The sequence below is a fragment of the Mustela erminea genome, chromosome 6 (genome assembly GCF_009829155.1).
Source record: "Mustela erminea isolate mMusErm1 chromosome 6, mMusErm1.Pri, whole genome shotgun sequence".
NCBI lineage: Eukaryota > Metazoa > Chordata > Mammalia > Carnivora > Mustelidae > Mustela > Mustela erminea.
Window position 1 is genome coordinate 130200307 of NC_045619.1, and position 15373 is coordinate 130215679.

Consider the following 15373-nt stretch of genomic DNA (forward strand, 5'->3'; position numbering starts at 1 on the left):
CTGTCAAATAAATAAATCAAATCTTTAAAATAAAATAAAATAAAATAAAATGGTGGTACCTCATAAGTAGTATCATTGAGTGCAAAGTAAGAGAACTGGAAGGAAAAACAGAGCAGGGTCAGTTTGGGGGAATCAAGGAAGCTTTAGCCGTGATTTAAAGTCCATTAGAAAGTTTATGACTTTTTTTTTTTTTTTTTTTTTTTTTTTTTTTAAAAGGTACTTCTTTTTTTTTTTTTTTTTTAATGTATTTATTTGACAGAGAGAGAGAGATCACAAGTAGGCAGAGAGGCAGGCAGAGAGAGAGAAAGGAAGCAGGCTCCCCTCTGAGCAGAGAGCCCGATGTAGGACTCGATCCCAGGATCCTGAGATCATGACCTGAGCCGAAGGCAGAGGCTTAAACCACTGAGCCACCCAGGCGTCCCAAAAGTTTATGACTTTTAAGTCTTGTCCAGTTTTGAATAATTGATAGTGATGAACGTGAGGCTTACTTCTAGAGAGTTAAGTTAAGGTAAAGGAATGTGGTAGCAGACACAGTATGAACCAGAATTTCTCCAATTTTACTGAATCATCAGAGACCTTCTTAAAAATGGGCATTGTGAGGGACACATTGTGTGTGGCTCAGTGCATTAAGCCTCTGTTTTAGGCTCCACTCATGATCTCAGGATCCTGGGATTGAATCCTGTATCTGGCTCTCTGCTCAGCAGGGACCCTGCTTCCCCCTCTCTTTCTGCTTGCCTCTCTGCCTACTTGTGATCTCTCTCTGTCAAAGAAAGAAAGAAAATCTTTAAAAACAAATTTTTTAAAAAATGCACATTATGAGCAGCAGGTCTGGGATCCTGCATTCTGACCTGTCAGGTGATACAAATGTCAAAGGTCCTGGGTCATGTGCTCCATAGCAAGGGTGTAGACTTCCACATAGAGACATCTGGAAAGGCTACTGGATACTTCAAGACACCATAGGATCAAGGAAAACATTATTTTGTTTTATTTGTGAGCATGTTTTTAGCCAGAGGGGAGCATGGAGATACAGAAAGAGAGATTATAGATGTAAGATACTAGTGCTAAATAAAGAGGAAAGAAGTAGTGGGGATAATCCCTAATAAAAAGGGTGTAAATGCAGAGCAATCAAAACCATAGATCCACAAATAAGTCTTTTTTTTTTTTCCGCAAATAAGTCTTTTATTAGGATTTATTTTCTTTATTTGTTTTAGGGAGCCAGAAAGAGAGAGACAGAGAATGATCAGGGGGCGGGGCAAAGGCAGAGGGAGAGAGATTCCTCAAACAGGCTCACTTCTGAGCCTGGAGCTCGATGCTGGGTTCAGTCTGAGGACTCTGCCCTCATTACCTGAGTCGAAATCAAGAGCCGGATACTCAATCCACTATTCCATCTGGGTGCTCCCAGAAATTACTTTTTGAAGGGGCATAGTGAAGGGAATGAAGGAAAAGGGAAAGGCACCTTAGCTGGTAAATTTTGGAGTTGTGGAGGAAACTCAAGAGAATTCACTTTGGATGTTGTGCGGGTATTTGCACTAGAGCAGATTAAATCACAGCTGCTCCACAAAGAATACTGAAAGCAGATGGAGTGCTAGACATGGGGTCAATCATAGCCACATGTTCATCCTCCTCATGTCTGTTGGACATCAATGATACAGGTTACATTGGTATTCATTATTCAACTGAGATACAGAAGCTATGGCTCCCTTTTTTTAAGATAGGTAATTTTTTAATATGACAGTTTTTTCCAAAAACCCTTGAAAGACTGACATGATCTACCAAATCAAACTACGTTTGGAAACACAAGAAATTATAGGGTTGGTTCCCTAAATGCTAAAATTGTTATTATCAATACATATGACACTAATTCTGAAATACAATTGTATTTCAGTTCTTAGGAATTCTGTGGCCATTAAATATATTTTTTTCCATTTTGGTAGTCATACTTCCATGTTGAAAGTTTATTGTTCATTATTTCTTATATGTGTTTTACGTACCTTTCTGCATGAGTAGGTCAAGAAATTTAAGGTGGCTAAACTAGTGGATACAGGAAACGTAGGCATACCAGTAGCTCACGTGGGTATGGACAAAAATGAGTACTTTTAGTAACTGTTATCCTACAACTGTATATCCAAACTGATCAGTTCATAACGTTTTCTTTGATTAAAACTCAGTTATGCATTCAGTTGAACTATCATCACAACTGTAGACTGCCTAGCATCACAACTGTAGACTGCCTAAATTACAGTACAAATTGAAGAAGGTGGTAAATACTTAGAGTCTAATGGTATAAATGATTCTGCCGTACTGCTTCAAGGATGTGATGTAGCATTGTACCACTGGCTTTCACGTTTGTCCACTCAGGGTCACGATTTGTTCCTCTCAGTAGAAATGGCTTTTCTGCCCAACCCACTTTCCTGTCTGCAGAAATAGAACACTAAAACCTAATGTAATCTGAGCCAGGCATGAGGATTCAGCTTAGTACTAACTACATGAATGTTTAGTTGGCTTTCCTATGTACCTATAATTAATTATATGTCTCGTTTGCTTTTTAGATTCTCCAGGAAAATGTTCTTACTTGAAGGTAAAACTTATATTTTTATTTTGAATTTTTAACTACAGATTGCATGAACTATTCATTATGTCTTAATCATATTGTTTCAATACCCATTCAGCCTGCTGTGGAGGGGAAAGATTTTGTTCCTAATGAACCTGGGGAAATGGAGGAAAAAGAAGCATCCAAGTCAGGTAAGTTTTATAATACAAATTTAATGGTGTAAAGAAGTCCAGTAAAATATTTGAAATGCTCACAATCTTCTTATTCTGATGTCTTTCTTTTTCTTTTAGCAGGGTTAAGTGAAGGTTCTGACATAAATAACATAGGTGTTATTGCTTATGTCCATGTTTGAATAAAAGTTATTTACAAGCCTAAGGGCTTTTAAAAAACGTAAGCTTTAGCTCAATTCTTTTAAAAGGTAGAGCAGATGATTTGAAATGCCAAAATGATATCAAGTGAGTTTCAGGTACCAAAACCTGTCAGAGTAGTAGCGTATCAAAAATTTCCCCCTCTTCCTGCTTTCCTCACAGTTTGTGAAGACATTCAGGACTGCCATGGCTGATGATGCAGAGCTATGTTCTCGTCAGTGATGAGTGTGTGTATCTTAATGGTATAAAAATGGTGGTACTTCATAAATAGTATCATTGAGTGCCGAGTAAGAGATGGGAAGGAAGAAGAGAGCAGGGTGAGTTAGAGGGAATTCAAGGAAGCCTTAGCGGTGATAAAAAGGCCATTAGAAGGTTTATGACTTTTTGGAATGCCTGGCTGGCTCAGTTGGTTAAGCGTCTCCCTTCTGCTCAGGTCATGATCCAGGATCCTGGGATCGAGTCCCATATCAGGCTCCATGCTCAGCAGGGAGCCTGCTTCTTTCTCTGCCTCTGCCTGCCACTCTGCCTGCTTGTGCACGCTCTCTCTCTCTGACAAATAATTAAATAAAATCTTTTTTAAAAAAAGTAAAAGAAAGTTTATGACTTTTAAGACATTTCCGGTTTTGAAGAATTGATAGTGACGAACCTGAGGCCTGCATTTCGATGCTTAAGATAAAGGAATGTGGCAGCAGACTCAGTATGGACCAGAATTTCTCCCATTTTAGTGAATCGTCAGAGACCTTGTTAAAAATGCACATTGTGAGCAGCAGGTCTGGGATTCTGCATTCTGACCTGTCAGGTGATGCGAATGTCAAAGGTCCTTGGGTCATGTGCTCCATAGCAAGGGTGTAGACTTCCACATAGAGACACCTGGAAAGGCCCTGGATACTTCAGGACTCCATAGGATGAAGGGAAAACATTATTTTTTTATTGTGAGCACGTTTTTAGCTAGAGGGGAGCGTGGAGACGCAGAAAGAGAGGTTATAGATGTAAGATATCAGTGCTAAATAAAGAGGGAAGCAATGGTGGACATAATCCCTAATAAAAGGGGTTAAAGCAGAACAATCAAGACCATAGAAATAACTGTTGTAAGTATATTTTTCTTTATTTGTTTTAGGAAGAGGGAATCTGAGACACAGTGAGTGATCAGGGCGAGGGGCAATGGGAGAGGGAGAGAGAATCCTTAAGCAGACTCACTTCTGACCCGGAGCTGCATGCGTGCCTCTTTGTGAGGACCGTAAATTGCCATGTGAGCCGAAATCAAGAGCCGGATACCCAATCTGTTGCTCCATCCAGGTGCCCCCAGGAATTACTTTGAAGAAGGTGGATAGTGACGGGAACAAGGGGAAAGGGAAAGGCACGCTAACTGAGAAGTTTTGGAGTTGAGAAGGAAACTCAAGAGAATTCACTTGTGATGGCCTGAGGGTATTTGCACTAGAACAGATTAAATCAGAGTAGCTCCACAAAGAATACTGAAAGCAGATGGAGTGCTAGACTTGGGGTAGATCATAGCCACGTATTCATCCTCAGGCCTTTTGGGCATCAAAGATACAGGTTACATCGGTATTCATTATTCAAATGAGATACAAAAGCTATGGCTTTTTTTTTTTTTTAAGATAGGTAATTTTCGGATACGATAACTGTTTCCAAAAACTCTTGAAAGACTGACATGATCTACCAAATCAAACTATGTTTGGAATCAAAAGAATTACAGGGTTGGTTCCCTGAATGCTAAAATTGTTATAATCAATAAGTATGACAGTGACAAAAGATTTTCAGTACCTAAGATTTCTGTGGCAATTAGATTTTGTTCCATATACATAGTCATATTTCCATATTTAAAGCTGTTGTACATTATTTCTTAGATGTGTTTTATACACCTTCTTGGGTAAGTGGATTAAGAAACTTTAAGGTGGCTAAACTAGTGGAGACAGGGAATGTAGGCATACCATTTTGTCCATATCCACCTGGGTATGGACAAAAATGAGTACTTTTAGTAGCTGTGATCCTACAAGTGTATATCCAAGCTGATCAGTTCATAAGGCTTTGTTTGATGAAAACTCAATTATGCATTCAGTTGACCTATCATCAACACTGTGTACTCCTACAACACAGGACAAATTGAAGAAAGTCGTACCTACTTAGAGTCTAATGGTATAAATGATTCTGTGGTACTGCCTTAAGGATGTGGTGTAGCATTCTACCATTTGCTTTCACGTTTGTCCGCTCAGGGTCACGGTTTGTTCCTCTCATTAGAAATTGCTCTTCTGGGACGCCTGGGTGGCTCAGTTGGTTAAGCAGCTGCCTTCAGCTCAGGTCATGATCCCAGCGTCCTGGGATCGAGTCCCACATCGGGCTCCTTACTTGGTGGGGAACCTGCTTCTCCCTCTGCCTCTGTCTGCCACTCTGTCTGCCTGTGCTCACTCTTGCTCCTCTCTCTCTGACAAATAAATAAATAAAATCTTAAAAAAAAAAAAAGAAAGAAATTGCTCTTCTGCCCAACCCACCTTCCTGTCTGCAGAAACAACCCCAAAACCTATTTGTAATCTGAGCCAGGCATGAGGATTCAGCTTAGTACTAAGTGCATGAATGTTTGTTGGCTTCTATATTTACATGGAGTTAACTATATGACCCTTTTGCTTTTTAGATTCTCCAGAAAAATATTTTCACTTGAAGGTAAAACTTATATTTTTATTTTGAAGTTTTAACTACAGATTGCATGAAGTGTTCATTATGTCTTAAGCATATTGTTTCAATACCCATTCAGCCTGCTCTGGAGGGGAAAGATTTTATTCCTAATCAACCCGGAGAAATGGAGGAAATTCAAGCATGCCAGACAGGTAAATTTTACAATACAAATTTAACGGTGTAAAGAAGTCCAGTAAAAATTTGAAATGCTCACAGTCTTCTTATTCTGAAGTTTTTAAATTTTATTTATTTATTTATTAGGTGAGCTTCAGTGAAGGTTCTGACATATATAAGGTAGATGTTATTGCTGATATCCATGTTTGAACAAATGATATTTACAAGCCTACGAAAAAGAGCTTTTGAAACATGTATGCTTTAGCTCAATTCTTTTAAAAGAAAGAGCAGACTATTTAAATGCCAGAAATGTTATCAGGTGAGTTTCCGGTACCAAAACCTGTTGGAGTAGGATACCAAAATTTTCCCCTTCTTTCTTCTCTTCCACTGTTGGGAAGACATTAAGGATGTCGTTGATTATGTAGAGCTATGTTCTAGTCAGCTATAAGAATGTGTGTCTTAATGGCACGTATATGGTGGTGGTACTTTACATATAGTATCATTGAGTGCAAAGTAAGAGAATTGGAAGGAAGAAGAGAGCGGGGTCAATTCGGGGGGAATCAAGGAAGCCTTAGCCGTGATAAAAATCCATTAGAGATTTTATGACTTTGAAGACAATTCCAGTTTTGAGGGACGCCTGGGTGGCTCAGTTGGTTGGACGACTGCCTTCGGCTCAGGTCATGATCCCGGAGTCCCGGGATCGAGTCCTGCATCAGGCGCCCAGCTCCATGGTGAGTCTGCTTCTCCCTCTGACTTTCTGCTCACTCATGCTCTTTCTCACTGTCTCTCTCTGAAAGAAATAAATTAAAAAAAAATTAAAAAAAAAGACAATTCCAGTTTTGAAAAATTGATAGTGATGAATGTGAGGCTTGCTTCTAGAGGGTTAAGCTAAGGTAACGGAATGTGGCAGTGCACTCAGTATGGACCAGAATTTCTCCCATTTTAGTGAATTGTCAGCGACCTTGTTAAAAATGCACATTGTGAGCAGTAGGTCTGGGATCCTGCATTCTGACCTGTCAGGTGATGCGAAAGTCAAAGGTCCTTGGTTCATGTGCTCTGTTGCAAGGGTGTAGACTTCCACACAGAGACATCTGGAATGGCCCTGGATACTTCAAGACACCATAGGATGAAGTGAAAGCATTATTTTGTTTTTTATTGTGAGCATGTTTTTAGCTAGAGGGGAGCGTGGAGATGCAGAAAGAGAGGTTATAGATGTAAGATATCAGTGCTAAATAAAGAGGGAAGAAGTGGGGCAGACAATCCCTAATAAAAGGGGTGTAAAAGCAGAACAATCAAGATCATAGATCCAGAAATAACTCTTTTTTAAAGGATTTCTTTATTTGTTTTAAGGAGAGAGAATGAGAGAGACAGTGAGTAATTAGGGAGAGGGGCAAAGGGAGAAGGAGAGATTTGCCTCAAGTTGATTGCCTTCTGAGTTGGAGCCTGATGTGGGGCTCTATCTCAGGACCATGCCATCATGACCTGAGCTGAAATCAACAGCCAGATGCCCAATCTGCTGCTCCATCCTGGTGCCCCCAGAAATTACTTATGAAGAAGAGGAATAGTGATGGGAACGAGGGAAGAAAGAAAGGCACGTTAGCTGGGAAATTTTGGAGTTGAGGAGGAAACTCCAGGAATTCACTTGAGACGGCTTGAGGGCATTTGCACTAGAGCAGATTAAATCACAGCTGCTCCACAGAGAATACTGAAAGCAGATGGAGTGCTAGACATGGGGTCAATCATAGCCACCTATTCATCCTCCTCATGTCTACTGGACATCAAAGTTATGTGTTACATTGGTATTCATTATTTAAATGAGATTAGGAAGATATGGCTTTTTTTTTTTAAGATAGGTAATTTATTGCTACTATTGCTGATTGCAAAAACCGTTTAAAGTCTGACATGATCTTGGGTTGCCTGTGTGGCTGACTTGGTTATGCTGCTGCCTTCGGCTCAAGTCATGATCCTAGGTTCCTAGAATCGTGTCCCACATGGGATTCCTTTCTCAGCAGGAAGCCCACTTCTCTCTGTGCCTTTGTCTGCCACTCTGCCTCCTTTTGGGCTTTCTCTCTCTCTGACAAATAAATAAATAAGTAAAATCTTTAAAAAATAAAAAAAGATAAGATCTACCAAATCATAGTAGTTTTCGAAACAAAAGAAATTATAGGGTTGGTTCCCTAAATGCTAAAATTGTTATTATCAGTAAGTGTGACACTGATTCTGAAATACAAAGGATTTTCAGTACCTAAGAGTTCTGTATCATTTAAATAGATTTTTTTTCCCGTTTTGGTAATCATATTTCCACAGTGAAAGCTTATTGTACATTATTTCTTAGATGTGTTTTATATACCTTCTTGAGTGGCGGATCAAGAAACTTTAAGATGGCTAAACTAGAGGGTACAACAAATGTAGGCATACCAGTAGCCCACATGGGTCTGAGTTAAAATGAGTACTTTCAGTATCTATTATCCTAAAAGTGTATATCCAAGCTGATCAATTCATAACACTTTCTCTGATGATAACTCAATTATGTGTTCAGTAGAACTGTCATCAGAAGTGTGTACTGCCTAACTTATGGAAGAAATTGAAGAACATGGTAAATACTTAACAGTCTAATGGTATAAATGATTCTGTTGTACTACCTTAAGGATGTGATGTAGCATAGTACCATTGGCTTTCTCGTTTGTCCACTCAGGGTCATGATTATTCTCTCATTAGAAATTGCTTTTCTTCCCAACCTACCTTCCTGTCTCCAGAAACAGAACACCAAAACCTAATGTAATCAGAGCCAGGCACAAGGATTCAGCTTAGTACCAACTTCAGAAATGTTCAGTTGGCTCTCATATTTACATATAATTAAATATATGTCCCTTTTGCTTTTTAGATTCTCCAGGAAAATATTCTTACTTGAAGGTAAAACTTATACTTTTATTTTGAAATTTTAACTACAGATTGTATTAAATGTACATTGTCTTAATTGTGTTCTTTCAATACCCATTCAGCCTGGTGTTGAAGTAAACCATTCTCTTCCTAATAAACCAGGAGAAATGGAGGAAAAAGAAACATCCGAATCAGGTAAATTTTACAATAGAAATTTAACTGTGGAAAGTAGTACAGTAAAAAATATTTGAAATGCTCAAATGATCACAGTCTTTTTATTCTGAATTCCTTTTTTTTTTTTGGCAATTTTAAGTGAAGTATTTGATATTAAAAGGTAGATGTTGCTGATATCCATGTTTGAACAAAAGATATTTACAAGTGTAAGATGAAGAGATTTTAAAAATGTAAGCTTCAGCTCAAGTTTCTACTTTTATTTAAATTCCTAATGTTCCCAGTTTGGAACCCCTTTAATTCCTAGGGCTTCCAGAAGTTAATTATTAGACTCTAACCTTTTTCTGGTGTTTACAATGTTTATCTGAATTCTGAACTTAGAGTCTAGCTTCATTTGCTAACGTGAATTGTGTTTTAAGTTTATTTCATCTTAGTGTCGATATTCATCATCTAAGCCAGACAGATATTCTGATTAGCAGATTTGTGTGTGTGTGTGTGTGTATGTGTCTGTGGTGTGTTTGATTATTGGAAATGCGGGAAGTAAGTTTTTTTTTTTTTTTTGGTAGTTCTATCTTAATATTTGGTAGACATAATCCTTTACAACAGAAATTCTGAAACTCATTGGCCTGAGGGTCCTTTTATACTTTTAAAAAATTATTGGGAATTCCAGAGAACTTCTGTTTAAGTGCGTTCCATCTGTTGATATTTACAATAGTAGAAATTAAAACAAACATTTATAAAGAAGCAAATACGATCATACTTTGTTAGCCATTATAGCTATGACCCATTAATCATGCAAGTTGTGATACTATCACGTATTGTATGTTCAGAAAACTTCAACATACACTAAAGAAGGGAATGAGTGAAAATGTCAAATATCATTTATCATTGTTGTGAAAATAGTTTTGACCTCTTGGATCCTGTGAATGGATGGATCCTGGAACTCTGTGGATTCTCAGATGACGTGGGAGAACTGTTTTAAATCATGTACAGGGTTCATGGATTCAAAGTGATAACAGGGCCCTTTTGATGAAATGGGCATTAAGGTTTCATTCCTGCATTTCTTGCTTTTTACCTTCACTTAAGAGGTATAAGTCAGACAATCTTGTTTTAAAAAAAGGAAAATATTTTTATTATATATTCATTTTCTGTTTCATGGCACTGTAGTTTTTGGATCTAGTGTGGTCTGAGACTTGGCCTGTTTTTACATGGAAATGATTACATTCCCCAAGGCTTTCTTTTCTCATATAAACTTAGTTTGTCTAAGACTTAAGATTTCTGAAGATATTGGTGTATTGAGGAAAGATAGTCTCATTGTAGTTTAAGAAGTACCATTCATTAAAAGTTTTTTTTTAAAATGCATGTCTTTGGAATAGACAGTATGTATTTAAACATAAAATAAAGGGGCGCCTGGGTGGCTCAGTGGGTTAAAGCCTCTACCTTCAGCTCAGGTCATAATCCCAGGGTCCTGGGATGGAGCCCCGCATCAGGCTCTCTGCTCAGCGGGGAGCTTGCTTCCCATTCTCTGTCTGCCTGCCTCTCTGCCTACCTGTGATCTCTGTCAAATAAATAAATAAAATCTTTAAACATAAAATAAATGGTTAGAAATAAATTTTGTTACCCACAATTTTATAACCTGGTAAATCTTAGTCATTATTGAACAAAAACTCTTATGGAATACTGAATATGTAATAGAGCATGGTGAGTAAATTAAACTATGTAATACTAGAGAATACAAAAAATGAAAGGCAGCTAAATTCATCTGTGTGAATGGCAAGTATAGGACCTTTAAAATACAATAAGCTATGAATGAGTAGTAATACGTCTGGGAGAAGAGCAGAACATGGGACTGCTTCTCTGACAAAAGAATTTATACAAATTAGTCAAGTTTGTATTATTATTTACATTCTAATAAATCAACTTTGCTTTTTAGATTTGTCCAATTGGAAGTCTACTGGTCTGAACCAAAATAGTACAATTTGTCAAAGATCCAGGGATTTGAAAGTTGATGATAAACGCCCGTCTGTATTACAGTCGGTGACCAAAATGTGGTCGGCATCCACAGAGTTTAAACAGATACCCTTAATAGATTAAAAAAAGGATTAATAAGGGGCTCCTAGGTGGCTCAGTGGGATAGGGCTCTGCCTTCGGCGGGAGTCATGATCTCAGGGTCCTGGGATCGAGCCCCTCTACTCAGCAGGGAGCCTGCTTCTTCCCTCTCTCTCTGCCTGCCTCTCTGTCTTGTGATCTCTGTCTGCCTCTCTACTTGTGATCTCTCTCTCTCTCTCTGTCAAATCAATAAATAAAATATTTAAAATAAAAGAAAAAGGATTAATAATATTGGAGTTGTGTTTATGTTAGAAAATTCTAAACTCCATCATGTGTGCGAATCACAGCTACCAGGAAACAGAGAGCACAAAGAAGGTAATGAAGAAGCATAGAGAATTCAACCTCTCCATGACCTCACCATAGTTTTGATTTTTCAAAAATAATTTTGTGACAAAATTTACTTTGTGTTTACTCCTTTTATGCAACCTACAAACAGTCTCTTTTAGCAGGACATTTGCATTCTTCTTCTAACCAAAGCAATTTAGGAATAAGAATTAGGAGAAAGTTGGGTGCCTGGGTAGCTCAGTGGATTAAAACCTCTGCCTTCGGCTCAGGTCATGATCTCAGAGTCCTGGGATTTAGCCCCGCATCAGGCTCTCTGCTCAACTGGGAGCCTGCTTCCTCCTTTCTCTCTCCCTGCCTCTCAGCCTACTTGTGATCTCTGTCTGTCAAATAAACAAATAAATAAAATCTTAAAAAAAAAAAGAATTAGGAGAAAGTAATTTCTTTTAGGCTATTTTTTAACATTCACTGAGAGTGGGTAGCAGGATTATTTTTAGAAGTTTGTGCCCAGCTGAGAATACTTAGGTAGAGGTCTAAAGATTGCTTATTGAAAACACAGCTTCTTAGCTTTATTTTTATAGCTTTAAATTCACAAGTATTGGTCAAATTATATTCAATGTAACTAGAAAAAGCAGCTTCCCAAACCAAATATTAAAATATTTCCTATATTCTGTATGACTTTATTTTATAGTTGGCTTTCCCAGCAATAATGGGAGTCATTGAGAATTTACTATATAGTACCATCTTCTCAACTGTGTATGCGGAGTCTGTCTCCTTGTTTTATTATTTTTATTTTATCTTTTTAGAGAGCAAGAAAGTGGGAGTGAAGGAGAAGGAGGGAGAGAACCCCAAGCAGCAGGCTTCTTTCTTAGCATGAGGTCTGATGTGCGGCTCAATCTCATGACCCTGAGATCATGACCTGAGCTGACATCCAGAGTCAGACACTTAACTCACTGAGCCACCCAGATGCCCCTTTATTATTATTATTATTACTTAATGATTTTATTTATTTGAGAGAGATTGAGAGAAAAAGTGGGAGGAGGGGCAGAGGGAGAAGCAGAATCCCCACTGACCTGGGAGCCCGATGCAGGACTCCATCCCAGGACTCTGGGATCATGACCTGAGCTGAAAGCAGCCACTTAACTGACTGAGGCACCCAGGTGCCCCCCTTCATTAATTTTGATGAATAGGTGAAATATTGGTTTTAAGGAGTACTATATCATTTAAAAATAATATTTTCCTGATATACTCAGTCTGTTGATTAACCATATCTAATATGTGCTCTACTTTAGGTACCAGTTAACTCAGTGGCTTTTATCAGTCATGATCAGATCGGTAGTAATAAATTGTAGAGTATTTTTTTCACCCCTGTAGTTTTATGTTCTTTCTTTACTTGTAGAATTAACAGTATATTTTTCAAAAGATTTTCAATTATCTCCTAGACTAGTGAATGCAGACAATAAATTCAAAGTTATTTACCTATACAAGTGACTTGTTCCTGTTACTTCCTCATGAGCTTGGTGGATCCAAGAAGCAGGGCTTTTAAAACAAAGCACCCACAGGTTCCTGTAACACAGGAAGATATGGAACAGAAAAGTTATAAAATAAATACTTAAAACAGTTCATGTAGAATAATTCCCACTTGATGCCTTTTGTAAAGTAATGAGCAAAGTTGGGACCCAAGATTGTGTGTTTATTCATTTAATATAGATTTATTCCGTACTGGCCCTGATAATTTTATATCCTCAATATTTCTAGAATGATTCTGTCAGTTCAGGTGTGCTTCATCTTTATTTTGCATCAGTGCCTTCTCATTCATCTCCCATCTTTTATTACAATGCCCCTCAAATTCATCCCTCCCCACAGCATTTAGAGTGATCTGTCTCAAATGCAAATACGACTGTTAACCATTGTTGAAAATATGTTTGTGTCCAGGTATCTTAAAATTACATATAAAGCTTTCATAATTTTGAGTTCTGCTAAGCTCTCCAACCCTTTCTACCGTCTGTCCTTTTCTCTGGCATTCTGAACTGCTTTTGATGTCTTCCTCTTTGATTCCTGTATTTTAGACAGATATTTACCCTGTTGTGTGCGTCTCTCCCTTGTCTTACTACGGGCTTGTATACTCCCCCCATTTTCCGCCTTCTAGCCCCTTTGAATCTGTCTGACCTCAGTGTTGCTGTCTCAGTTCAGGCATTATCTCTACAAAATCCATTCCTGACACCTTTTATCTACATGCTTCTTTAAACCTGGGTACCTAGCACTTACTGGGTACTCGGTAAATAATTACTGAGTAAAATAGAGAGTGTTTACACAGAGATGATTTATGAGATTGTCCCATACAGGGACCCCTGGGGGGCTCAGTCGGTTGACTGTCGAACTCTTGATTTTGGCTCAGGTCATGACCTCAGAGTTGTGAGATCAAGCCCTGTGTGGGGCTCAGTGCTGTGCATGGAGCCTGGTCAAAATTTTCTCTCCCTCTTCTCCTCCCCCCCTTCTCTTTTAAGAGAGAGAGATTGTCCCATACAGTCTAGTAACAAAAGAAAAGAAAATATATGTATATATATATGTAACTTACAGTTCAGGTGGTGAAGATACACTAGAAAAATCTGTATGGTACTAACATAGCCCCAAAGAAAGAGATCTGTTTATCTAGGGAAGGGTAGCCTTAGTCAAGGATGACTTTATGTAGCAGTCTGTGTCCTATAAGATGTGATGAAATTTGTCAAGTAGTAGAGGAAAACATTTTAGGAATGTTTACACTCATCAGGTAAATACACCTGTAGGAAGATTGTACACTGATAATGGCATAAAAAATACTAGTAATTTTGGAAACCATGAATAATGTTGTAGTTGAAGCTTAGAGTGTTGTTTAAGAGGTACTGTAACAAGGTAAAGCATAGTCTGTTTTGATTTTATATCTTTCTGCTGCATTTAAAAATTTTGTTTCTGATTGTTTTGTTCATTGGTGTTAGGTGGGTGAATTTGTGAATGAATCTTTGAGGTGTTTGTATGCCTTTAACCTAGTGACATTTAGTATTTCCCAAATGGTTTGTTGATGTTTTTGATAATGAAAAGTATTTCTTAAAGTAAATATTCAGCTAAAGATTAAGTTTAATTTAAACTCTTAATTGATAAGATGTTGTTTTCTATTTTTATGAAGGTTATAGCTTTTATCTAACCATTCTAATTTGTCCATTTTAATTAAACATACAGATTTTTCAGCAGAACTAGACTTAGAAATGACAACAGAAGAAGAGGAAGAAAGTCTTAGTGAAAGTGAAAATAAACACCTACAGGTATATACAAATTTAAATTTAAATTTCCAGTTTTATATTGTTTTCCCTGCTTTAAGAATGTAACATAGTTTGGGGCGCCTGGGTGGCTCAGTGGGTAAAAGCGTCTGCCTTTGGCTCAGGTCATGATCCCGAGGTCCTGGGATCGAGCCCCACATCAGGCTCTCTGCTCAGCGGGGAGCCTGCTTCCTCCTCTCTCTCTCTCTGCCTGCTTCTCTGTCTACTTGTGATCTCTGTCTGTCAAATAAATAAATAAAATCTTAAAAAAAATGTAACATAGTTCAATTGAAATTACCTTTGAACGTATTGAAGTTGATAGATTATAATTTAATATTTAGTTTTTATAAAATTTTACAAGTTACCAAATTTAAAAGATGGTTAGAATTTATAGTAACTTATAGTTAAACTTTATCTTTGGAATTGGACCAAAAAAAATTCCTGAATATTGTTTGCTTCTTTCATTTTTGTAAGTTTTTACATGCTAAAAAGGTAACATCAAATACTGAACCGTATGTTTAAGCAGTTGAATTTATGAGCAGTATAACAATGATGACTACTGACTTAGACTCATGTGGAAGGAGTGGTTCTTGGTGGTTCTTAATGTGCAGTTCTCAGTGGCTCAAAATGTGCAGTTCTGTATTGCCTGTCACTAATGCCAAGATTAAAGATTTATTTTGCCTTGTGATCTCTGTGTAGTTGACTTCAGAGAGTAGGGTCATAAAATCAACACAATTGCCTATTGCAGAATCACACCTTCCAGGATGGGACCTTTGTAGTTGGGTAATAAACAGGTACTTTTTCAGTTATTTCATTTCAGTATAGGGAATCTGTAAATATTATTAACATTTTTCTTATCCACTCTCAGTGGACGTTACAATTGCTAGATGCAGGCAGATAATTTAGAGTGATGTATA

General features: G+C 37.7%; 1 protein-coding gene across 14 annotated transcripts in view; it reads left to right on the top strand.

Annotated features, from left to right (window-relative positions):
- LOC116594363 (ankyrin repeat domain-containing protein 26-like) overlaps positions 1-15373 on the top strand; it is a 636289-nt gene that overhangs the window by 59232 nt on the left and 561684 nt on the right. For 8 of the 14 annotated variants that reach the window (XR_004287184.1, XR_004287183.1, XR_004287185.1 and 5 more), the window contains 6 exons: positions 2550-2578; positions 2670-2742; positions 5567-5595; positions 5687-5759; positions 8606-8634; positions 8724-8796. The exons of 2 other annotated variants lie outside the window; for them this stretch is intronic. Coding sequence is in view for 8 of the 12 variants with exons in the window: in XM_032349692.1 (XP_032205583.1) it covers positions 2550-2578; positions 2670-2742; positions 5567-5595; positions 5687-5759; positions 8606-8634; positions 8724-8796 (306 nt within the window). In the remaining 4 variants the exon portion in view is untranslated. Of the gene's footprint in view, positions 1-2549; positions 2579-2669; positions 2743-5566; positions 5596-5686; positions 5760-8605; positions 8635-8723; positions 8797-14379; positions 14463-15373 lie in introns of all 14 variants that reach the window. 4 more of the 14 variants (XM_032349687.1, XM_032349685.1, XM_032349688.1 and 1 more) reach the window with 1 other exon arrangement.